This window comes from Akebia trifoliata, chromosome 1 (genome assembly GCF_017979445.1).
Source record: "Akebia trifoliata isolate Shusen 1 chromosome 1, ASM1797944v1, whole genome shotgun sequence".
Taxonomy (NCBI): Eukaryota; Viridiplantae; Streptophyta; class Magnoliopsida; order Ranunculales; family Lardizabalaceae; genus Akebia; species Akebia trifoliata.
Window position 1 is genome coordinate 18,221,682 of NC_141375.1, and position 25,838 is coordinate 18,247,519.

At 36.2% G+C, this 25,838-nt stretch overlaps 1 protein-coding gene across 1 annotated transcript; it reads right to left on the reverse strand.

Moving 5' to 3' along the window:
- Positions 1-201: 201 nt before the first annotated feature.
- On the reverse strand, positions 202-24,764 carry LOC147410814 (putative hydrolase C777.06c). Its single transcript, XM_086440411.1, has 9 exons — positions 24,436-24,764; positions 23,338-23,473; positions 14,476-14,603; positions 9,057-9,204; positions 8,861-8,966; positions 7,417-7,475; positions 1,334-1,369; positions 1,137-1,246; positions 202-475 (listed from the first exon to the last, which is right to left on the reverse strand). Exons 1-9 carry the CDS (start codon positions 24,636-24,638, stop codon positions 418-420), a joined length of 984 nt encoding a protein of 327 aa, XP_086296537.1. The 5' UTR covers positions 24,639-24,764; the 3' UTR covers positions 202-417.
- Positions 24,765-25,838: the final 1,074 nt, after the last annotated feature.

Consider the following 25,838-nt stretch of genomic DNA (forward strand, 5'->3'; position numbering starts at 1 on the left):
CACAAGAGATGCCATTACTGACACAAGTTGAACATTTCTAAGTGCAAGGAAGCATTTTGATCTTTTTTCACTGGCTAGTGTAATATGTCCATTTTATTCATTAATGGCCAACCAATCAAAGGAGACTTTTTAGTCATGGGAGAAGGAAGACCTAAAATTGGATTTAACACTAGTATCAAACATTTTATAGGGCTGTCATAATGAAAAATCAAAAGGCCAAAAGATTTATATATATAAAAATAAAATAAAAATAGAAACCCCCCCAAGGTTTCCATCTGATTGAACAATTAACCCAAACTGAAGCCTCTCGTGATTAAGTAAAGAAACTACTAAAATAGATAAAGTCATATCACTGGCTCTTAGTCAAGACAAACTATATTTGGGAATGTGGTAGTCTCAAAGAAGTATAATACCTCATTACAGGTCAATAGGTATCCTCAGACCATCGTGAGCAAGTTGAACAAGGACTCCTTCTCTAAAAGAAAGACAATTAAATTAAGAAAATAAATCAGTTCTATAAATTAAGAAGATGCCTTATGAAAGTTTAAGGAGATGTATAGAAACATAATGGGGTGAAATTCTTGAACAATAAAGTTATGACCTGGCTAAATCAATAGAAAAGAAAAACAATTTCCTTACTAACTTAGTAAGATTTTAAGCCTTACTACAGGTCGTTTTGCTAAAATGGATTACCACATTGGCAATCCAACAACACAGTCCTCTAGATTTTATGGAAAAACTCAGGTCCAAAAAAAGAAAGAAAAAAAATTGGGCTTCATCCAGGGTTTGAAAAATGGAAGGCTACTGAACTTCCATGGTACTCCTAAATTTAAACTTTAAATTTAATGGTAAAAAAAATATATTTTTTTTAAGTTCATAGAATTATGTCCTCTACAAACCTGAAGCATCGGATCATGTTTTTAGATGCCACAAAGTGAGCCCAAGGACCCTTATTAAGGGTGGAATCCTTACTAATTTAGTAAGGCTAGTCGGATCGATAGAAAAAATACTTCCATGAAAAAATGGTACAATTAAAAGTTGGAGGAACGACAAAGCCAGTCAAGCCGAGTAGACTAGCTTTATCCCAAGTGAAATAGAGGAATTTACATTGAATTGAAGGAGTTATAATTTTCTACCTTCTTGACCATTCAAGAAGATCCTGATTATCCATGTGGTGATCAAACTCATGGGTCATTCCGATTAGCAGAGCTTGTTTAGGGCATATCCTCTTAACAGCTTCAAGTGTCTGAAAAGGAGAATTATTTTTATTAGTAGATGTTGAGAAATACTTTGTCCATTAAGTAAATTAAAGTTAAGCTTTCGAATAACCAACCTGAGGCAAGCAAAAGTGAACATTATGTGATCCAGTCTACACAAATGGGGAAAATGTAAATAGCATTAGAACAATATCCAGAATGAAACAAATAAGAAAATTTGTAGCAAGTAAATAACAAATAATGCCCCATTTTCCACAATAGGTATTTGTAGTTCCAGGCACAATGAATTGGAAAGTGAACGGGAGTCAGGAAGTAGTCTATGCATCATAGAGTTGGATCATTTTCCGAACAAGGCTTTGATGACGATGATGATTACATCATCATAATAACCATTTATTTGAATCATAAATGAGTCTGACCCACAACCTAAATCCAGATAAAAAAAGAGAGCTGCTATTGGCACCCCAACTTTTATTTATTACACCCTAATTTCTTAAATTATTTATCCCACCCCAATTAACGATTGAAACACTCTTCAAACATTATCAAGGTTTGGCTCAAATTATAATCTCAACATTGCAAAACATTATAACATCCATTCAAATAATTCCAGTAGTTCTTTACTGTTATTGGTATATATAGGATGTGTGGGGGCAAACTGGTCTTTTCTAGTTCCACATGCCCCACTTAACTGTAGCCCTAATTCCCTTACATAAATATAAGAGAAGAGACTCATAGAAATCATTCTATTGAGCCTTTCTCTAAACTTCTCCTCTAAATCTTTCTCTTTCTCTTTCTCTTCTAAACATTAACATGGTATTAAAGCAAGGTTTAGATCTTGAAGTTTGAGAACCTACCTTCTCTTCCTATTTCCCTTTCTTCTTCGATATACTTGATATTAAAATCTTAGGCTTCTGATTACAACTTAAGGTTTTAATCTTCTAGTTGGTGAATACTCACAGTATGTGAGTACGTTTGAAGTTGGTGTTTTGTAGTTTGGTGGTGTGTTTTTCCCTAGGAGGTTCAGATCTACTTTCGAATATCTACGATTTATCAAAAAGGGGGCTTTAGTCATCTGTGATTTGATCTGTAAGTACATAGACCATATTCAATTAGATCTGGTTATTGTGATTTAGTTTGTGAATTAGATCGATTTTTTTCTTCAAAATCTAATCGTGTTGCGGTGAATCCTCGAGATTTGCACAAATCTAATTGGTATTTCAGATCTGGTTTATTTGGTGCGATTTATGTATTGTGGAGTGATTTCGAATGGAGATGAAGTCCAACATTCTATCTCCTCCCGAGTTCTTTAATCTTCTCTCGATCAAATAAAATAGAGATAAATTTATTACTTGGTCAAAATCTATTGAGGTATTCCTTACTGCCAAGGGAAAGTTGAAGTATTTGAAAGATGATCCTCCTAAGACTGAAGATCCTCACTATTCTGAGTAGGTTCAGGAAAATGCTCGGATTATGACGTGGTTGTAGAATTGTATGGATTCCACCATTGCTGTAAACTTGATGTTCCTATCTTCTATCAAGGAGATTTGGAATCAAGTTGGCAAGATGTATTCTGGAGCAAATAATATTTCTCGGATTTATCAGTTGGTCGAAGAGTTCTTTTCCATTCAGCAAGGTGACCAAAGTTTACTAGCATATCATTGTCGTCATCAAAATATACGGAACGAGCTCAATGTATAATAGTCTTTTACTACTGATTTGACCGTACTACATCAACAACAGGAAGAGATGGATGTTGTTCGTTTTCTTTCTAATTTGAAATCTGAGTATAATTCTGTTAAATCTCAGATTTTGACCAGTAAAGAGTTGCCCTCACTTACTGAAGTTTTTTCTCGCCTTCAGAGAGTTTCTGTTGGTGGTTCTGGTGCTATATCATTGGTGTATGAATCTGACCGATTAGCATTAACTGTTTCTGGAAGTACAGATCGTGGTTGTGGTTGTCGTGGGTATCGTGGTAACCGTGGTGGAGGCCGTTGAGGGAGTTGTGATTCTAGTGGAGGTCGTGGTCATGGTCGTTGTGCACTCAGAAAGTGTACCCATTGTGGACTTGATGGTCACTCTATAAATTTCTGTTGGGATTTACATGGCCTGCCCACAAGTTGAGCCAATCAGGCTATTTTTAGTGACATTAATGGTGGTGGCTTTGTTAATCTTCATCAGGTGGCTTTCTATGCAGATATGGTTACTATCTCTCATGATGAGTATTCCAAATTACATTATCCTCCTCAACTTGGTGCCTTGTCTTCCAACACTGCAACTCTAGCTCACTTAAATATATTCTGTCTTGCTTCATCTTCATCCCCTTGGGTCAATGATTCAGGGGCATCAAATCACATGACTGGGTCATCAGGTGTGTTTTCATCCATTCAACATTCTTCCTCTTCATCTCAGTTTGTCACTCTTGTTGATGGTACTACTTCTAGGGTTTCTGGTATTGGAATTGTCGTTCCCTGTTTTACTCTTTCGTTATCTTCTGTACTATATGACCCCAAATTTTCTTTCAATTTAATGTCAATTAGTAAGTTAACTCAATCTCTTCATTGTTTCATGACGTTTTACCCCTCATATTGTATTTTTCAAGATCTAAAAACGAAAAAGACGATTGGTGGGGAATATGAATCTGGAAGTCTCTACTATTTGGATGGTGGTGGAGGCTCGCCTACTCTTCATGTTACAATTATTCCACAACAATGGCATTGTCGACTTGGCCATCCTTCACTCCGTTCTTTAAAAAAGATGGTTCTCACAGTGAGTTACATTCCTGTTTTAGATTGTGAGTCATGTCAGTTAGCTAAACATTGTCGTGTTTTTTATCCACATAGGTCTGTTAGTAGAGTATCGAGTCAGTTTAATCTCATTCATTCTGATATTTGGGGTCCTTATAGGATTATTTCCCGTTGTGGATTTTGGTATTTTGTTACTTTTTAGATGAGTTTTCAATAATGACATTTATTTAATGAAAGATCGTTCTGAGTTATTTTCTATTGTTAAATTGTTCCATACTGAAATTCAAACTTAGTTTGGTGTGCAAATCAAGTTATTTCATAGTGATAATGCTAATGATCCTGGACCTTAGAATGACTATCTTTCATCCTTTGGTATTATTCATCAAACTTCGTGTACACACACCCCTCAACAAAATGGTGTTGCTGAACGTAAAAATTAGCACCTTCTTGAAGTTGCACATTCTCTAATGTTTCAAATGCAAGTTCTCAAACCTTACTGGGGGGATGCGATTCTTACAGCATGTTATTTGATTAATCGTATGCCTATGCCTATTATTGATGGTCAATGTCCTTATTCTGTTCTATTTCCTTAAAGCCTTTACTTTCCTTACCTCCACGAACCTTTGGTTGCGTCTCGTTCGTTCATCAGTCATCTCCTGATTTTAACAAATTTGACCCACATTCGGTGAAGTGTGTATTTCTAGGGTTACTCTCGTATCTAAAAAGATTATCGTTGCTATGATCCTTCAGCCCGTTGTGTTTATGTTAATGCAGATGTTACTTTTTTTACTCTGTATCATATTTTACAGATCCAGTTCAGTATGATGATCTTTTGTTTGCTCTTCCTCTTCCTGTGGTCGATTTATCTCCCATTGTTCCATTTCCACTCACTTATGTTCACAAGAAGCAACTGGCACCTTCGGATCCCCATCCTCCTCCAGATGCAGACACCTTACCATCGTCTTTACAGTCTGCAGATCAGGTATCTAACACTTCTTCTGATATTGATCTTCCTATTGCACAAAGGAAAGGCACTCGTAGTTGTACTAAGCACCCCATTTCTAAGTTTGTTTATTTATCTCATTTGTCTGCTTCATATCGTGGTTTTGTTTTTGCTCTTTCTTCTATGTCTATTCCTCATAGTGTACAAGATTTTTTGTCTCATTTAGGTTGGAAACAAGCTATGGAGGTTGAGATGGATGCTCTTCATCACAATGGTACTTGAGAGTTAATGTCCTTACCTGCTGGTATGCACATTGTTGATTGTCGTTGGGTATATATGGTGAAGTATTTACCTGATGAGTCTATTCAGCGGTTGAAGGCTCGCCTTGTGGCCAAAGGTTATACTCAAACTTATGGTGTGGACTATTCAAAAACTTTTTCTCTTGTGGCAAAAATGACCTCTATTCGTATTGTCATCTCCCTTGCTACCTACTTTCAATGGTCATTATGTCAACTGGATGTTAAAAATGTCTTTTTGAATGATGATTTGGAAGAGGATGTGTATGTGGAGCAACCTCCTAGTTTTGTTGCCCAGGGGAAGTCTAACATGGTGTGTAAGTTGAAAAAAGCCATTTATGACCTAAACCAGTCTCCACGAGCTTGATTTGGGAGATTCAGTGAGGTAGTAGTTCAATTTGGGTTGAAACAGTGTTAGACAAATCATTCTGTGTTTGTTCACTTCAATTCTTCAGGGACTATTATTTTGGTAGTTTACGTTGATGATATAGTCATCATAGGTGATGACACTAATGGAATAAAGGAGTTGAAAGCCTTCCTTTAGGCATAGTTTCAGACAAAAGATCTTGGCAAGTTACGTTATTTCTTAGAGATAGAAGTTGTGAGATCCAAGAAAGTTATTAACCTGGCTCAAAGAAAGTATGTTCTTGATTTGCTTGATGAGACAAGTATATTGAGAAGTAAACTTATAGACACCCCAACGGACCCTAATTCAAAATTGATAGTAGATAGTGGAGAATTGTTTGATGATCCAAGAAAATACAGAAGACTAGTTGGTAAACTCAATTATTTGACTATCACTTATCCAAATATTTCTTTTGCAGTAAGTGTAGAGAGTCAATTTATGGAAACGCCAAGGGTTCCACATTGAAAAATTGTTCGGATCCTTTTATTTCTTAAACAATCTCCAAGACGTGGTTTGTGGTAAAAGTCCAAAGATCATCTGGACTTAGAGGGGTATTATCAAACTGATTGGGCAAGTTCTCCATCTGATAGGAAGTCTACATCTGGGCATTACACTTTCTTGGGAGGAAACTTGATTTCCTGGAGAAGTAAGAAGCAAAATATGGTTGCAAGGTTTAGTATAGAAGCAGAATATAGAGCAATGGCTTTTATGACATATGAACTAACGTGGGTTAAGAATTTTCTAGGAGAATTGAGTGTTAAGATAACTATTCCTATGCAATTATATTGTGATAATCAAGCTGCAATTCATATTGCATCCAATCCGGTGTTTCATGAGCGAACAAAGCACATTGAGACAGATTGTCATTTTATCAGAGACAAAGTTTTATGTGGGAATAGTACACCGTTCGTGAAGTCTGCAGATCAGTTGGCAGATATGTTCACTAAAGCACTTAACTTTAGTCACTTCAGTCTTATTTGCTCCAAGTTGGATTTACTTAATATTTATGCTCCAACTTGAGGGGGAGTGTTATCTTTTCTTTAGTTTCTTTTATTTTCTCTTCTTTAATTGTTTATTTTCTATAGTTTCTTTAGTTTGTTCCAAGTTAGACTTTCTAACTTGAGAGGGAATGTTATTGGTATGTATAGGACGTGTGGGGGCAAACTGGTCTTTTCCAATTCCACATGTCCAGCTTAACTGTAGCCCTAATGCTCTAATATAAATATAAGAGAGGGGGCTCATAGAAATCATTCTATTGAGCCTCTCTCTAAACTTCTCCTCTAATCTCTCTCTTTCTCTTCTAAACATTAACATTTACAATTATAATTAAACTCATGTGAAATCCTCAACCCAAAAAATATAAGTCTAGCAAAAAAAAAAAAAAAAAATGAGAGAGCTTCTATTGGTACCACAACTTTTACCTATTCTCAACCATTCACTTATTTTCTTTATTTTTATTGGGCTGCAATAAGTAAAAGCAGCTCTCTAAAATTAGGCCAGTATATATTTTTCTTTTATAAAAAAGACAATTATGGAGATAGTCTAGCTTAGAGGTCTGTCATCTTGGCACCAATCTGACTCTGTGAACCACCTCACCCACAACAATTGCAATTTTACCATCCCAAACTCCAGTTGTAGAAATTATAAGACGTAACTAAATATAACCACATAATTGCCATAATAATTAAGTTAAATGGTTCAGTCAACAACATGCAGATTGGTGCATCTATGGAAAGGGCCAAATGATGTTTAGTGGGGCCTATGTAGGTTAAGAGGACAGAACCATATCAAACATTTATAGACTAACCTTGTATAGTGTGTCTAAGATAAGAAGATCCAACTGTCCAGCTCCAGTCTTTGATATAACTGCAGAACCAGAATTGCCTTATTAAGGAAGATAATGTGAGTCTTCATTTAACATAAAAGCTACAGATCAAGGACCATGGTTTTAAATTTTCAAAAGAATGTAAGTATTGACAATTGCTCCTTATGCATCCCGAGACCAATGGATATGAAGACCTCAACAAAGTAGAAGCAATGAACTCATTTTTTCAATTTCCAAGCTGACCGAAATACACCAAAACCAAAATTTTATAGTGTTTCGTGAATTTTATCAGTGTTTTTCTGAGTACTTTTTCAAAATACAAAAAGAAAATGCCAATTATATTTTGTCTCAAACCTTGTAGAACTGGAAATATTTCAATATATTGTGGAAATAGCTTGAAAATTAATTCTATCACTTTGGAGAGCTGGGACATTCGGAAACTTCTGAGGGGCCATGGTGACTTGCAAATGCCATAGGTTGGGGACTTTTTGTGTGAAACAAAGAAATTCCATAGCCGTAATTAAAGGAGTGTTGATGATGTAGCCAAATAATTCAGCTAAAAATAAGTGTAAACATCATCATCAAAGCGCTATCGCATTGTCATCAAAGCTTTATCCTTTAGTTTAGGGTCATATGAATGAACTAGGTTCCTTGTTATTATGTTTTAATAAAATCTTAACCATTACTGATCAGGAAAAATAAAAAAGGAAGAAAGAAAGTGATAATGCTATAGACAACATGGTTTGGATATGAATCAAACCCAATGAAAGGTGGGCTGAGTTCCAAGATTATGCATCAAAAGTACAACAATGCCATCATTAGGCCTTCTTTATGGTCTACCCATGTGCTTTACAACATGCATGCCTACACATTAATGAATGAGCAAATTACCAACATAGAGCACAAAAATTGAAAATTTCCCAAAACGGTGCACTATTCAAATTAATTCTGAAAATGGGAATTTCCCATTTTTGGAAATCAAGTCTTTTTTACCAAAAAGGTAAAAAATTAAATGCACAGTAATTCTGACATTTTTCGTACCAAAACTGCCCTTTTATCTTTTTTCTACCCTTTTGCCATTTTTACCCTTCACATTTATTAAAACCCAACTCTTTTATATAATGAAGATAATGAAAATAAATTAAAAGAAGGGTAATTAAGTAATTTCAATATAATGTTAAAAAGGGTATTTTGGGTATGTAAGAAAATTGTAAAAAAAAACACTGTTCATTTTATTTCTTACTGTTTTGGTAAAAAAAAAGTTATTTCCAAAAACGGTAAATTACCATTTTCAGAATTAATTTGAATAGTGTGCAGATTTGGTAAATTTTCAATTTTCGGTGCATGTTTTGATAAATTAGCCTTAATGAAAAGTGTGAGTGTGTGTGACAGAAAATAAAAAAGACAAACTGAGAGAAAAACACACCATATTCAGTGCTTGCAGGGATTCGTGAAACATCAGAAATATATGCAACTCTAGATTTTTCACCAAAAAGAAAGCCCAAGGAAATATAATCCTCCCCATGAATCACCTACATTGAGAACTAAGAAATCAGAAACAAGAACCTAGGAAAAAGAGTAAAGCATGAATAACATCATGAAGAGGGGATTGAGCAAGTAACTGGCAAAGGAACAAACTGTAGGCCTGATGAAACAAATGGTTCCTCACAGTCACTGTTGATTATTTTCCAGTCAAGTTGTGCAACCCGCCTCACTTCCTGGCCTTCTTTAAGTTTTTTCTGAACCAAGTATGGAAATTTTGTTGCAACACTGTTTCAAACATACAATATATAATGTAATGCTTAACGTCATAGCACAGATAAGCAACAAACTAATGAGGCTGGACAAAACTGAAGGCTTTTTGAAACCCAAAATGTATATCTATTTTTATCTACACGAAATAATATTCTATTTGGCAATCGCAGCAATTTTACAGATGATCTCGCCTATCCTTATTTTAATGGAAAGTGTTAAAGGATGATCAAATGTATTGATTTTCTCAGATTTCTTGAATCGATAAAAATCCTGGTAGTATTAACGAGAGTACGAGACAACTCATTTTGAGTACTTGAAAACTTGCTACAAGTCATTCTAGCAGTTGCAAAACTCAGTGGCGTAAACCCATGAGCACGGTAATAAATATCTTCATATGGTTGTTTATTGTAGTTTCATGATATACAAGTGTATTTTCATGTATAGTTTCGATGAAAATTTCCTCAAAATTTCCATTACGAAAAATTACTTAATGGACCCTAATATAAGGTCTTTTCTAAATACTCCCTTACTTCTAGACCGCAAACTTAACAACAGCCCAGTTAGTAAAGATTTTCTTTCAAATGCCCCTCACCCTAACAAAAGTTTTGAAGGACCCAAAAATCCCTTTTTCTCACCTCTTCTAACTTACCTGAGTTTTTCAACGGTGATTGCCATCTATTACGATGATCTGAGACGCTGAATGACGAACAAAGAATTATTTTTGTTTTTTGATAGGCAAAGCAATAGCTTTTATTAATAAGAAAAGAGGAGAGAAGCGGCCAAGGTAGCCACCACTACAAAAAAAACTAAAGCAGAAAAACAGAAAGTACAACAAAGAACCCACATCCTGAGCCCCACACAAAGCATCCCATCTACACACAAAATCCTCAAAGAAAGTTCCTTTGAATTCTGAAAAAAATCTGCTCCACAAGAACAAGAAACCCAATACCAAGAGCAACACTTCTTGTAAGAAATGCTCAGTCCCTTCGAACGCCCTACTGTTCCGTTCCAACCAAATGACCCAACAAACTGTGAAAGGGATTAGTGGCCAAAGAATTTTTTTTTTCTTTTTAATGAAGAGGATAAGGATGTGACAGACCAGCTTTCAAACACTACTTGTATAGATGTAGGGAAGCACCAGGAGATGTTGAATAAGGATATGAAATGGGCCCAAACTTCTCTGGTAAAAGGACAATGAATAAGAATGTGGTTGACAGACTCCCTACAAGATTTACATAGAAAGAAGAAGTTGACAAAAATAATACCCCTTGTCCTCAGTTGGTCCAAAGTTCGGATTTTTCTCCAAGGGCAGCCAACCATAAGGAAAAAAGCTACCTTTAAAGGGACCTATGGGCCCCTAAAATGCATAACTAGGAAAGGAAAAAGATGGGTTGAACACAATGGATTTGTAGAAAGTACTAAGAGAAAGTCTTATTCTTACTAGCCTCCTATTCCCTTGTGTCCTCTACCGAGCCATCCACCTAAACACTTGTTAAGCTTCTAACAAAACTTGCCACCACTTGGACTTCCCAATCATTAAAGCCTCTCCTAACCCGGGATCTCAAGATATTTGATCTCTAGTAAGGACTAAGAACTCATTGATTGGGGCCTCTGTTTTTTTTTCTTTTCTTTTTGGAGAAAGAGTGAATAAGCTTGGGAAACATGTTCTGAGGGGGGGGGGGGGGGAAGATTCCGTTCCAGCGATCTTCCCAAAATCATATCCTTTTCCCCTTTCCTATTTTGAAGATGATCCTCTTTCAAAATTCAACCATGTTCTTATAAATTCCTTTCCAATGCCCACTCTCGTAAGCACCTTGTATTGGTTTACTTTCCCATCCAAACCTGTCCACTTCATATTTTGCCTTAATAACATCCTTCTACAAACTATGACCCTCTTCCCCAACTCTCCACAACCACTTCCCTAACAGAACTAAATTCATAACCCGAACCTTTCTAATAACCAATCCTTCATTCTTTTTTAATTACAAATTTGACTCCACTTAACCAAATGAAATTTCCTTTTTCCTTATCTGTCGTTCCACAAAAAAAATCCCACATAAGCTTGTCAATCGTCAACTCAATATTCCTAGGAATAGAAAAGAGGGGCAAGAAGTATATGGGGATACTAGAAAGAGTACTTTTCAAGAGTCATTTTCCGCCTTTTGACAGATCTCTCGACTTCAAGACCCAATTGTTCTACCAATCCACTCAATGATTGGGTCCCAAATTACCTTACTCTCGTAACTTGCTTTTAAAGGGAGGCCCAAATAAATTGAACGAAAAGAATCCACTTGAGACCCTAAAGATGAAGCAAGGACCGACAAGTTAGTGGATGACCCCACCCCTAAAAAATTTCTTTTTCCCACATTTATCGACAAACTTGAGATTGTTTTAAAACACACTAGAACCCACTAAAAAACCTTATATGTTCAACTAAATCATTGGTCCCTCATTTATCTTGAAACCAGCGATGCAATCATATTGAACAGTTCTAGACAACATCCTACTCGCCTCAACCACCATAACAAAAGGAAGGGAGACAAAGAGACTCCTTGCCTTAAACCTCTATAGCTCTTGAAACACCCGTCCGGGCTTCTATTGATTAGAATTGAGAAGGAAGCTATCGACACACATTTCCTAATACATCCCATTCATTTCTCGCCAAATCCCATACTCCTCATCATTTATCTCAAAAACCTCCAATCACATGGCCAGAGGCCTTTTCGATGTTGACCTTACACACCACCCAAGCTTGCTCTACTTAAATACATTCCGTCAAATTGTGACAAAGAATGACATACTCATAATTTTGAAAATTTATATGTAACTTTTTATCCAAGCATCTGTTTTGCTAATATTTTATATGAATTTTGAGTATGTTGAGAAGATCTATCCAATGGCAAACCCGTTGCTTGAAAAATAAGCAAGATACGACCTCATGCACATGATAAATCTTCATGAATACTCGAAATGTGTATATCATAATATCAAAATGGATGCTCGGATTAAAAATTATGCTCTAACCTAGCTCCAATATTTTAATCGAAGCATTTTTTTTCTAATCCGAGTATTCATTTTTGCTATTATTATGTATGCATTTCGGGTATTTCGTGAAGATTTATCCAATGGTGAGCTCATTGCTTGAAAACCAACAAACAACAAGCTTGCCACTGGATAGATCTTCATGAAATACACAAAATGCATATATAATAATAACAAAATAGGCACTCATATCATAATTATGCTTTGATCCAACAATAATCTTAATCAGAGTATATTTTTGTATATGAATATGTGTTTGCTATTATTTATGTATGCATTTCGTGTATTTCATGAAGATCTATCTAGTGCAGAACTTGTCGCTTGCTGACTTTTTAAACAACGAACCCATTGCTTACTGGATTAACATTGTTGTTAGATCAAAGCATAATTATGATCTAAGTGTCTATTTACTATTATTTAATATGCATTTCGTGTATTTCATGAAAATCTATCTAGTGGGGAGCTTGTCACTTGTTGAGTTTTCAAACGACGAACTTGTAACTTCCTGGATTTCAAGCAACAATTTTCCACTAGATAGATCACAAAATACCCAAAATGCATATATAATAAAAGCAAAACGGAAACTCGGGTAAAAAACAAACACTCTGATGCATTTTGTTATTATTATGTATGCATTTCCATGTATTTCATGCATATTTATCTAGTAGTGAGCTCATCGCTAGGAAAGATCAGTAAGCGATGAACTCATTACTTCTTGATCTTTCCAACAACAAACTCACCACTGGACAGATCATCACGAATACTCAAAAATCCATATACAAAACTAGCGAATTGGACACTCGACTCACAACTTATGCTCGGATAGTAGATCCACCATAGATTAATATACATTCTTGGGTGGTAATCTTGTGACATGGACAGCAAGAAGTAAACAGTTGTTGGCAGATCTAATATTGAGACCAAGTAGAGAACCATGTCATACACGTCCTATGAGCTAACCTGGAGAAGTACTTTCTTAAGGAAATAGGATTTACAGTAAAAATACCTATTAGTCTCTTTTTTGATAACCATGCATTCATACACATAGCTTTTAATCTTGTGTTTCACAAGAAGACGGGACATGTTGAAGTTGATTGCCACTTTGTTTGTGACTAACTCCTGAGTGGTGAAATTACTACTCCCTATATGAAGTTTGAAGATCAACTTGTTGATATGTTTTCTAAGTCATTAGGTTATAATAAGATGGATTATATTTGTAAGAAGCTATGATTATATGATAAATATTCTTTAGTTTGAAGGGGAATGAAAGAGTAATAAGGTATGTGTTGAGTTTAGTCCCACATCAAACACTCATTGCCTTGTCTCTCTCCTCATAAGCTCCTGGGCCTTTCCACTCATTGCCAATTGGTTCTGAGTTGGACCCCCAAATTTATCATGGTATCATAGCCAGGCCTTTCTCTCCTCCACGTCACCCAGTTCATATCTCCACGTGCTTTGCCTAGTCTAGCCCACACGCGTGGGGGCATGTTGAGTTTAGTCCCACATCGAACACTCATTGCCTTGTTTCTCTACTTATAAGCTCCTAGGTCTCTCCGCTCATTGCCAATTGGTTTTGATTTGGACCCTCAAATTTATCAGTATGATAAGTAATTCCTTTCTATTCTACACAATCTTCTCTTTAGAAAATAGGAGGAATCCAATGAGTAAGCCAAACAAAACAAAACAAAACAAAAGAGGATGAAATAGGAAGGAAGAGGTAGAGAAGGAGATTAAAAAAAAAACAATAGCATCTTCAAAGAAAATTTGAGCTTAGAACTTGGTGCATCAACAAGCAAATAGAGAGGGAATGAAGTTTGGAGTATCATAAGCTGAGTATGATGTTTGGAGAGCTTAATGTTACAACAAGCACAAGTTGTAAAACCCACAAAGTGGAGCTTGTTGAGTTTAGTCTCACATCGGACACTCATTGCCTTGTCTCTCTTCTTATAAGCTCCTGGGCCTCTCCAATCATTGCCCATTGGTTTTGAGTTGGACCCCTAAATTTATCAGAACTAGATGAAGATAAACCAAACATTTATCCCCTCCCCCCTTCGGTGCCATTTATAGGATTAAAAACAGTATATTCTTCCTACCAAAACAGAAAACAGAAAATAGTAATTGCTAATCTCAATCATACTTTTATTCAAAATAGGTGACTTCACTAATTTGTGATCAAGAAAAGAAATGAAGCCTACGCAAAATGGTTAAGAAAAGTACATGCCTATCAAAAGCGCAAAGAAGTACCTGTCCATTGCAAATTCTGTGAGGAAAATGGGAGTGGGATTGATATCATTTGTAGGACTAAATGGTTGTACTGCACGTATATCATCCAGACCAAGAACTGCATCAGCATGTTCATGTGTCAAAATTATCTGCAAATGATAGAAAAATAAGCCCTCAGTTGGTGGGTTTCCACTTACCATGCAAAGTAGTTGATATATTATTGATTGAAAATAGACAAGATAAATATTATTATTCATAATTCATAAACACAAGGACCAATATGATCTGATCTTTATATTCCTTCCATAAGTGCAAAAGGCAGACATCCCTAGAAGCAACCTTAAATGTCCCTTCATTTCCCTCTTCCTTATATTTGATTTAAGGACTATAGAATAAATAAGCATGGGTACAACAACTTCCACTGAAATGTTTATAATATTTGGCTCCATAAGTCATTGATGCAATTTTTATCTCAAAAAGACTCCCAGAATACAAGTACTGCTGTTCTCAAAATTTGATGAAGCTAGTTCTCCTTTGAAGATGCTCATGACAAGACAAAACCTTAAAATGCATTACCACATCCCAAAAAACTTCCCAGATTTGTCTCCTCTAATATCCAATTACATAAACAAAACAGATATCTTTATGATGCATCTTTTGAAACTGAATTAATGCATTAAATTCCAAATGTGAACATGGTTGTCGGTTTTCCCAATCCACATCATTATCCGTGGAGAGCCGAGAGGATTCTCCTTTCATCAGGTAATTCTACATTTTAATTTAAATAGTGAACAATTTAAGACTTCCACTAATCTAGAGTACCAGACCGATAACAATCAAATTGCTTGATCCTCTAAAGGATTTCAAGAAAGGCTAGGTTCAAAGCCTGTGACTAGAAATTATAAATGCAATTATAAAATTAGAATGTGTCTCACAAGTGCATATTCCAACAGCTTTTACTTTCAATTGAATAAAGAAAGAAATGGCTAGAATAGGGTCATGTTCAATGATTTGTGGATTAGGTTCCATTTGAAGATTTGGATATCAGGGGTGGTGTGGTTTGGAGATACAGGTTTAGGATAAGTAGGGTACGGCTGGCATATTGGAAGGGGAAGCACTGTTCAGCTGAGGTACCGGATAGGCACAACAAACTTTAGGGCCGATGTGAAGGGTTCGGGTATTGGGAAGCAGCAAGGTTTAGGGTTCAGTTGTGGTTCGGCCAGCCCAAGGGTGTGGCAAATCAGCAAATAAAAACAATAAAGATGAAGAAGATGTAGAAGATTTGTACCTAAATTTGGAAAGAAAACTAGAAGATTACCTTGGCTTCACACCAAGTTAGGGTTTCAGAACATCCATTCTCTGGAGAACTTGAAAACTAAAAGATTACCTTGGCATCACACCGAGTTAGGGTTTTAGAACATTCATTCTCTGGAGAACTTGAAAACTAAAAGATTACCTTGGCTTCACACCAAGTCAGGGTTCACAACATCCATCTATAGAAAACCTGAAAAATCTGTAAACTTCATTCATAAATTGACAACAGAATCTTTACAATAAGTATTTATAGGTTTTCTTAAATCTATAACTAATCTCAACCTACAGTCAAGATTAAACATAATTTGATCAACCTAACAAGTATTTAACTATAACTCTTTATCTCATTATACTAAATAAACCTATGGCTAAAAAAATCACTAAAAGGTCCCTAGCCAAAAATAATGAAACAAACAAAAAAAAATCCTAGAAATACAGTTCAATGAGCTAATGCGGAGTAAAGTATATGAAATGGGGTCTTCTACAATATCTACATCTAATGCTCTACCAAATCTCAAAGTAAGCCCAAAATAGTATGATCCACCCACAATGATCGTAGTGGGATACATCAAGATATCCCAATGAAGACCCCATTTGCAAAGATGCAATGGGCCCTCCATGCTCCATAAAAGCAGCCCATTGCATCTTCCCAACGTGGAGTCTTCTGAAACCTATGCAAATGTGTCCATCCTCGTTTCCCAGAGGAGTCTTGTTCTGATATTTTTTTCTTCATATAAAACACCTCATGGTATGATTGAGAATCTATGAATATAGGCCACATGATTTTGGATGGACCTTGGCTATATGACAGATAAGTGACACTATTTGACAACTTGAGTACATGTTAATTCATTTATGAAGGCAAGAAGGTCAAGCTAAATCACCCCCTACCTTACCTTAAGGTGGGTGAGAGTAATAAAAGAACATCAATTTGAAGCCCTTCACATCATTAGTTCAAGGGAGGCCAAACCTCTTCAAAGTCTATCAAAACGAAAACGTTCTTTCAATTTCTTGTATGAATAAGTGTTTACGAAAACGTTCTTTCAGCTTCTCAGTGCCTTTTTCATCACTTTCTGTGAATACAATGCCGTCAATAGACCATCTAGATGAAAATACCACTATTAGCCTGACTTATCAAAAAAACCGCCTCATGAATACTGAATGATCAATTTGACTTATTTGTATCCCACATGCCACAACCACCTTCTTGAAATTACCGAACTATGCCCCCAAAGACTTTTAATCATAAATGGAATTCTTCAGAGGACAAACCTTACCAAACTCCCTTAAACCAACAAACTTAGGAGATTGCACCATATAGACTTTCTCAAACAAGTCCCCATGTAAAAATGCATTCTTAAAATCTAGTTAAAACGACAACCATAACTTACGGGCCACAATGGAAATAATAACCCAAATTGAGCTCAAAATGTTCATGGGAGATAATGTCTTTGAATAATTAACTTCAAAGGTCTGAGTATAACATTTGGCAACCAATCAAGCCTTGGGCCTTTCGATTGATCCGTTTGAGTTTTGCTTCACATTGTAGACCCAGTGACACACAACAATGTGCTTTAAACATGTAATATTATTAACTCCCATGTATCAATTGAATAAAGTGCTTCTACCTCATCTTCCATGTTTTCTCTCATCCAATCACGACAAATGGCTTCATTATGAGAAGTAGAAAGATGAAGAGATGGGAAAGATAAAGCAAAACTATTGACAATGAGATAAATGCTCAAAGACTGGGAACTTAACAAGGTAGCAACTCTCCTAGAGCTTCTCGATTCTAACCATCTGGCGGTTAATGAGGATGATAGAAGGGAGTAGGCGGAAGCAAAGATAGAAGTTTCTCAGTGAAAGTTTTCCATCGTGCCCTTTTGCCCTTCTTTGCTAGAAGTTTCTTGGAATCATCTATTTGCTCTTCCTTGGTTCCTTCCAAGATCTCTTTTTTTACCTGGTTAGCTTCCCTTGATAAGATCCTCACTTGGGACATTTTAATGAAAAGAACTTTGCCACCTTTGTAATTCTAGTGGAGATTTGGGAATCATATTCTTATCCATTGTGGCTTTTCTTCAGAAATTTGGGTTCATTTGTTTTCTCTTTACTAAATGGATTGGGTCTTCCCGTGGTCTGTGGCATCTCTTTTTGTTGGGTGGAATTTGTGGAGGCCGATTTTGGGATAAATCAACCTCCATCACGATTTTCACATTTTATTCGCAAAATGGTAATAAAAACATAAAAAAGAAAATAGAGGACAGATTTTTTATGCGGTTCAGCAAACGTGCCTACGTCCACGGACTCGAAGAGCCGTTCCACTATCAAACTCGCGGTTACATGACCTATTTCCATCCTTTTTGTCTCTACCTTACTTTTTCCTTTTCAATGGCCTCAAGGCCTATTTATAGAAAAGCCTTAAAAGAGTTCTAACCCTTACTAAGATACAATTGACCAGATTACCCTTACTTAAATTAGTTATTACATTAAAAAGGAAAAGAACCCTCTTCAAATGATGCCACGTGTTTACCTCGGAATATGTGTTGATATTGCAAATGGATGATCCGAATGAGGGACGATTTCATTCATTTTGATCTATTCCCTACTTTTTTCCAACCAAGACCCAAACCCATGGTTGGTTTGTAACTGAGTCACCAAGCTTACTCTTGTATCTTTGTACTTGACTCAAATCCCTAGGTGTCACGTGTCCTCCTTTGGTACCTAGCAAGAAATATCCTCCACAATACCCCCTTTCGGGGGTTTGGACTTTTAGTCCGAGCGCCCGAGAATAAATGAATGGTACTATGTGACACGTGGTCACGCACCCCATAAATTGTGATTTTCTTATTATTGACTGCGTTTGGTGCTATCATAAACCCGATCTCCAAAGCCAATAGATATAACCCCCTACGGTCGGGTTTGGAATAAAAATCAATTAAACCCACCCCCAATGGTTGGACTTGCCTCCCTTACGAACCAGTCGTTACAAAAAGATAAAGACGAGTTAGCCCAACCCTCACTGACAGGACTTGGTTCCCTTCACGAGCAAAGATTTTTGCTGTGTGCCGACCCTCTTACGGTCGGGATTTACTCCTCTCACGAGCTAGGACTTTCATTAAATAATAGAAGAACCGACCAAAATCCCAAATCGGGTTTGGATTCCAAAACGATCCAAGACTTAGATAAGTAATCCCACATCGGGCTTGGCTCCCATAGCGGGCCAAGGCTTTGACAGAAGAACCGACCGAACTTCCAGATCAGGCTTGGATCCCAGAACGATCCAAGACTTTGATAAATAGTAGAGTAACCGATCGAAGTCCCAAATCGAGCTCGGCTCCCATGACGGGTCAAGGCTTTGACAGAAGAACCGACCGAAATCCCAGATCGGGCTTGGATCCCAAAACGATCCAAGACTTTGATAATTAATAGAATAACCGATCGAAGTCCCAGATCAGGCTCAACTCCCATGCTGGGCCAAGGCTTTCCGTTATACCAATCCCTCGGTTGGGCTCAACACCAGTGAAGGGCCAAGGCTTTCCGCTATACCAACTCATCGGTTGGGCTCGGCATCAGTGAAAAGCCAAGGCTTTCTTTGTAGGCCGACCCCCAACGGTCGGATTTTGCACTAAGTGGTCCCGCATGACGGACTTAGGATATGGACCAGACTCCCCATATGAGTCGGATGTGGCGCCTAGTGATCCCGCACAACCGACTTAGGATATAGACCAGACTCCCCATATGAGTCGGGTGTGACGCTAAGTGGTCCTGCATGACCGACTTAGGATATAGACCGGACTCCCCATATGAGTCGGGTGTGTGTCAAGTTCCTCTGCATCCTGCATCTTTAAAATAACATGGACACAAAACAATAATAATTGTATAAAACAATAAGGCAATTAGTTCCTAGTCTGGTGTTGTCGATCTGTGCCACTCCATAGATTGTACCAATCTCAATTATAAATTTACCCCCTAAATTAAAACCAATTGACTTGCTGAGTTGAGATCAACTGTTCATTAATAAATTGGTCGTTCGTAGTTCAAATTAGACCTTCACTTACACCGTACAACTTGGCGAGTCGAATTTGGATTGAACCTTTCATAAATTTACCATTTTAATCATTTGAGTTTCCTAACTCGAGTAAAGTCCCAATTATTTGTCACGTGATATGACAGAAACCCTCGATTCGATTGAATTGGGCACAAAATTGGTCCCCAAGCCTTATTTGTCAAGCTGACTCAACTACCAAGAAATTAGCTCAACGTGACTAAGCCGCCAAGCAATTTAATTGTTTACTATAACATACTAGTTGTCTTGATTAAGTCGGCATACAAGTAACTCGGCTCATCGAGTCCAATTTGGATTAAACCCCCTCTTATTTCGTTCGACTAGATCGAGTCATGAAATTACAAATTGGGTCAAATTGAGACTTTATGGTTCAACTGAGTTACCGACGAACTTATTAGACTCACTAGCTCAATCGGCTCCCAACGACCATTAAATTTGATACCAAACCTCTACCACCACGTACTATAATCCTTATTATTCTTCCAAATAAAGGATGTCAAGGTAATGAACATTAAAAATTGATGTTCATACAAAGTAATTAGCAACCAAATTACCATCCATTTTTAATGTTCCCACTATCAAGAGTGTTCAATGCACATCAACCTTGATGTCTATGTAATACACCCAACCACTCTTTCCCAAATATGACTTATTAGTAGTTCAATTGAATATAAATAATAAATACCTGATGGTACCATCACAACACATGTGATACTTTGCTTCCTTCCTTTGCTAGCAAATCTTTGCTTGTCAAGTTTGAAACTATCTAACATCTAATCCTTCCTGTTTGCAGGCCACGTGATAAGTAAGCAACAGACCACCGTTATTATTCCCCAATTGGAATTGATTCTACCAAGTCTGAAGTGATAACTCCCACATTTTCTTCCCCAAATGAGCTAGTAAACCGAAAACCAACGATGACATTGTCCGACACAAGTTATTTGAGTCTGAAGTACTATTCGACGGATCTCCTTCCCCAGTTGGGCTTGTTAAGACAGCATGGAAGCTGAACCAGGTACCTCGTCCTCAACCATAGAGAGAGCAACAATAGCCGCCACCACTCTTATTACTTTCCATTCCAAGGAGCTGTTACTCCCTATACATGAGCACCTCCTTGCATCCGGCTTTGCCACAATTGCTGCTTCACTGCTAAAGGGGGCTTGATTAAAACCTATGCCATCCTTGGCAACACTCCCTCCTCTCCATTAAAGCACTGGTTTTCTATATTTCACAGAACTCCTCCATGTGTTGGACTTCCTGCGAGAAGTTCTGCAAATAGGGGTAAATAACCTCCATCTCTGCATACATTTCTTTCCCTTTTTCGAATCTTATCTCTTTTTCTCTCTTATTGAGACCAAAGCTTCAAATCAAGCTTTAATGGCGGACTCTCCACTCTTGCTTAGCTTTCAGTCCACAGAGTGAAGTAAAGCAGAGCAAAAGAATTTGAGTTTGGTCATTTTTCCTTGTAGCATTTCCCACAGACGGCGCCAATTGTGGAGGCTGATTTTGGGATAAATCAACCTCCATCACGATTTTCACATTTTATTTGCAAAATGGTAATAAAAACATAAAAAAGGAAATAGAAGACAAATTTTTTACGTGGTTCGGCAAACGTGCCTACGTCCACAGGCTTGAGGAGTCATTCCACTATCAAACTCGCGGTTACATGGCCTATTTCCATCCTTTTTGTCTCTACCTTCCTTTTTTCCTTTGCAATGGCCTCAAGGCCTATTTGTGGAGGATATTTCTTGCTAGGTACCAAAGGAGGACACGTAACACCTAGGGATTCGAGTCAAGTACAGAGATACAAGGGTAAGCTCGGTGACTCGGTTATAAACCAACCATGGGTTTGGGTCTTGATTGGAGAAAAATAGGGAATAGATCAAAATGAATTAAATCGTCCCTCATTCGGATCATCCATTTGCAATATCAACACATATTCCGAGGTAAACACGTGGCATCATTTGAAGAGGGTTCTATTTCCTTTTTTATGTTTTTATTACCTAGCAAGGGTTAGAACTCTTTTAAGGCTTATCTATAAATAGGCCTTGAGGCCATTGAAAAGGAAAAAAGGAAGGCATAGACAAAAAGGATGGAAATAGGTCATGTAACCGCAAGTTTGATAGTGGAACGGCTCCTCGAGCCCGTGGACGTAGGCACGTTTGCCAAACCACGTAAAAAATCTGTCTTTTATTTCCTTTTTTATGTTTTTATTACCATTTTGCGAATAAAATGTGAAAATCGTGATGGAGGTTGATTTATCCCAAAATCGGCCTCCACAGAATCTAAAATTTTTTCTAGCAAGAAGAGATATATTTGGGCCATTCTCCCCTTTGCCATTGGTTGGAGCATTTGGAAGGGAAGGAACTGATGGATTTTCAAGGCAAGGAGCAGTCGACTAGGGATGCAATTTTGGATGTTTTGGGTCTTATTTTCTATTGGTGCAAGAACAACAAGGACTTTGAAGGGGTTTTCTTCGAGGATTTGATTTTAGATGGGTTGATCTTTGTTCTTAGTTGTTGCCCTTTTTTGTGGGTGTTGGTTGTTTTGTTTTTCTTTTTTTTCCTTTCCATTTTTTCTTTGGTCTCGGTGTTTCTTCTTTGGAAGCTCTCTTATCCTTCAGCTTTTTTTTTAATGAAATTTTACACACAAAAATTGCTCAAAGAAAACGAAAAATGAGAATTGCTTCATACAAGAAGGTCAACCTTTTCGAAAAGCAATAGGGAGGTCACTCTCCATGTCATAGTTGATTACTAAATCTTCAATTGGCAAGGTCAAAGGTGGAGTTGTACTACCCTTCTTCTATTTCCAAGTACAAAATTGTAAGAGGAAACATGAGAGAAGGAGTAGGAAGCATAAGAGATGCGAACTAGAACCGACACAATCATAGGACCCTCTAACTGATGTCCCACAATATAATAAAATGAAGTAGCTTCAGAAAAGGTAATAACAATGCACACGTTGTTTTTTCTAGAGAGGATTGTAATAGTCATAGCCCCATTGGGTAATTAAACACCTAGGAAAATTTCATTTTATTGCACATGAATCAAGTTTTCAAGACCCCACCGCACCTCAACCTAAACCAACCAGCGTTTATGTACAAAGAAAACACATCCAAACACCTGTGTGGTTGGAAAAAAAAAAAAAATTTGGGAGAATTAAGACAAAATATGGTGATTTATCATTCAACAAAGAAGATGGCATGTTATTGAGTAAGTAGCATGCAATAAGGCATTACTCCAATACAATTTAAGAGTTTGCACTTCAAACAGTAAAGCACACGCAACTCCAAGTAAATTTCTAAAATTCGTCACAGCTACTCCATTTTGTTGAGATGTGAGAATACAAGAAATTTGATGCAAGATTTCATGATTATGAAAATGTAAGATATGGTTGAAAAAGAAGTGACATATTTAATAGCATCATCAGAATGCAAAACAAGATTCATGCTCTATGCAATCAACTAATAGAGAAAAAAAAAATTCAGAGAAATGTGAACTCACTGAATCCACTTGAGGAATCTTATATCGAGTAAACCACCGAAGTACTTGCTCTCTAAATGTTTTTCCAACATCAATCAATATATAGTTGTGTTTGCCATCACCATCACAATAATCAATGAGGAGAGCCGTATTGCACCTGTAAAATCCAAATTAGTAAGTTTTTTTAGGCGCAAAATGCTTAGTATTGGGAACAAAAGGACAACATCAATTGAACTTCCTTATGTCAAATTTTTACAGTATCCAATATCATTTTGCATATCCCAAATTCTTTGAGCAACAGATAATCCACAATCAAAGTCCACTAAAATTATTACATTAACCCAAAGCAACTTTAACCATGCATCAAATTGGCATAAAATTGAACCATAGTTCATTGTTTATTGAGAAAATTCCAAAAACATGCTTAACTGTTATCGAATTCCAAAACATGAACAGTGACATTGCAAGGATTTTAAAGTTACAATCTTGCTGATAAAAGGTAGCGAGATCTCCGATTTTTATTTCAAAAGTGACAATTTTGCTGGTTTTAAAAGTGGCGAGATCACTGCTACTTATTATAAAAGTGACGATCTCCTTGATATATAAAAGTGAAGATGTTGCTAAAAATCAGTTTTTATCAGCGAGATGGTCACTTTAAAATCTCTGCGATCTCCGTGTTCGTATTTTGGGAATTAAACTGAACAGTAAGGCAAAATGGTAATTTATTCATATTCAACGCATGAAATGGTAATTTCATCAAATGAGTTGTTCATCTTGTGATCCAAAATGTAAAATAAATAAAGGAAAAAAAAAAACAGGAACTTACAATTAGATCCGAACTTTAAAATTCATCGCAGCGCACATTACACATTGCACAAGAAAAAAAGAAACCAGGAAGAATCAAGAAATTTCCAACACAAACAAATATCACAAAAAAAAAAAAAAAACCCAAATCTTGCCAAATGTAGATCCCTCTCTAGAAGAAAGAATATCCATCTTCCTTTAGTCCATTAATTGAGAGAAAATTTAAGATTTTCAGATTTACATCTTAGATTTATTTAGCTAAAAATGTAAAATCAAGAAGAAATCGGAAAAAAAAAATTTAATTGTTGAATAAACCTGTAATTAGGATTACTCTCTGGAGGAATCGAAATAGACTGAGTGCACAATCTGCAGGGCGGATCGGAGGGCTTAATCAAACACATTGCATTTGGAACTGCGCTTGAACAACCTGTTCCCAAAAATATCAATGAAGAACGATTATCATCTCTTGATTCGGATACCAAACACTTTCCGTTTTCGGTAACGTTTACAGTCTCCATTTTATGGAATTTTATTTTTGCAGAAAGTAGAGAAGAGCTCTCTATATGAAACGAAGAACGAGTGGCCGTGGCGTAGAACCTACGTTTGGTACGGTAACACCGAACCGCAATTTAATAGTAGAATCTCGGATCCAAGTAAGAAAGGTTGAAAAAAACTTTGAAGCTATCAGTTGCATCAAAAGTTTGAAGAACCCTTTCCTGAATTACACGTGGCATTTCTAAAGAAGTATTCCACGTGTCTTGTAACGACAACGGACTCTAAAAAGTGCTACTAACGGCTTTCCGATTGCCGCACCTTGTTGTACACTTATACTTATAAGTTTTTGGGACAATTATAAAAAATCTATTTAAAAAAAAATATTTATCGAAAATTCCTTTTAAAAAAAATATGAACTCTTTAATATCCGATTTATCAGATATTAGTCTAAAAAGAACTTTTAAATGAAAATACCATAATTACTCTTTTAATGATTTTTGAAGTTTAAAAAAACTTATTTATTTGAGAATATTTGACTTACTCCTATGTTTTATAATTAACGATATGCCCCTTAAGTATAATCTTCTTTTGTAGATAAATAAATAAAACTTATTTTTCTTATCAAAATTAATAATTTTTAAAACACATAGATGATGATGGTGGAGATGAGGATGATCATCATCAAAACGATTTGATCTATAAATATTATATTTATTAAAATATATAAATAATTAAAATATAATTTTAAAATTCAACTTGAATGTTCATCGAATTTATTCAACTCAAAAGTTAGCAAGTTGACACAAATGTGTCAAATAAAATTATATTGAATTTAGTTTTTTATAAATGAAATTTTTATTTTTATTTTTCACAAAAATATTAATAACTAAATAAATTAGTCGAGTTTTTTAATTGACTCCCTATATTTTTAGATCAAACACTTTGTAAAGTTGTTAAAAAAGTATTTCAGGTATTTTTCTTTAAAAAATCTTCAAAAGATCCTTAATAGACTAATGTTTTATTAAATGGTACTCAAATGGTCCTTGTTTTTTACTAATGGACTCTTCGGTACATATTCTCAATAAAGAATCCTTCAAAGTCATTCCCCCATAATTTTTTAGAGTTACTATTTTCTCACCAACTTTTACTAGTGCCACGCCAATTCCTATATAAATTATGTAATGAATTGCATATAGTTGGTGTAGCATTACTAAAAATTGGTG

Coding starts and splice junctions, on each gene's coding strand:
- LOC147410814 (XM_086440411.1), bottom strand. CDS start 24,638: ATGGAGACTGTAAACGTTACCGAAAACGGAAAGTGTTTGGTATCCGAA. Junction 7,476..8,860: donor CCCTGCAAGCACTGAATATG/GTGTGTTTTTCT, acceptor CTGGTTCTGCAG/TTATATCAAAGACTGGAGCT. Junction 476..1,136: donor CTTCTTGAATGGTCAAGAAG/GTAGAAAATTAT, acceptor TCTTTCTTTTAG/AGAAGGAGTCCTTGTTCAAC.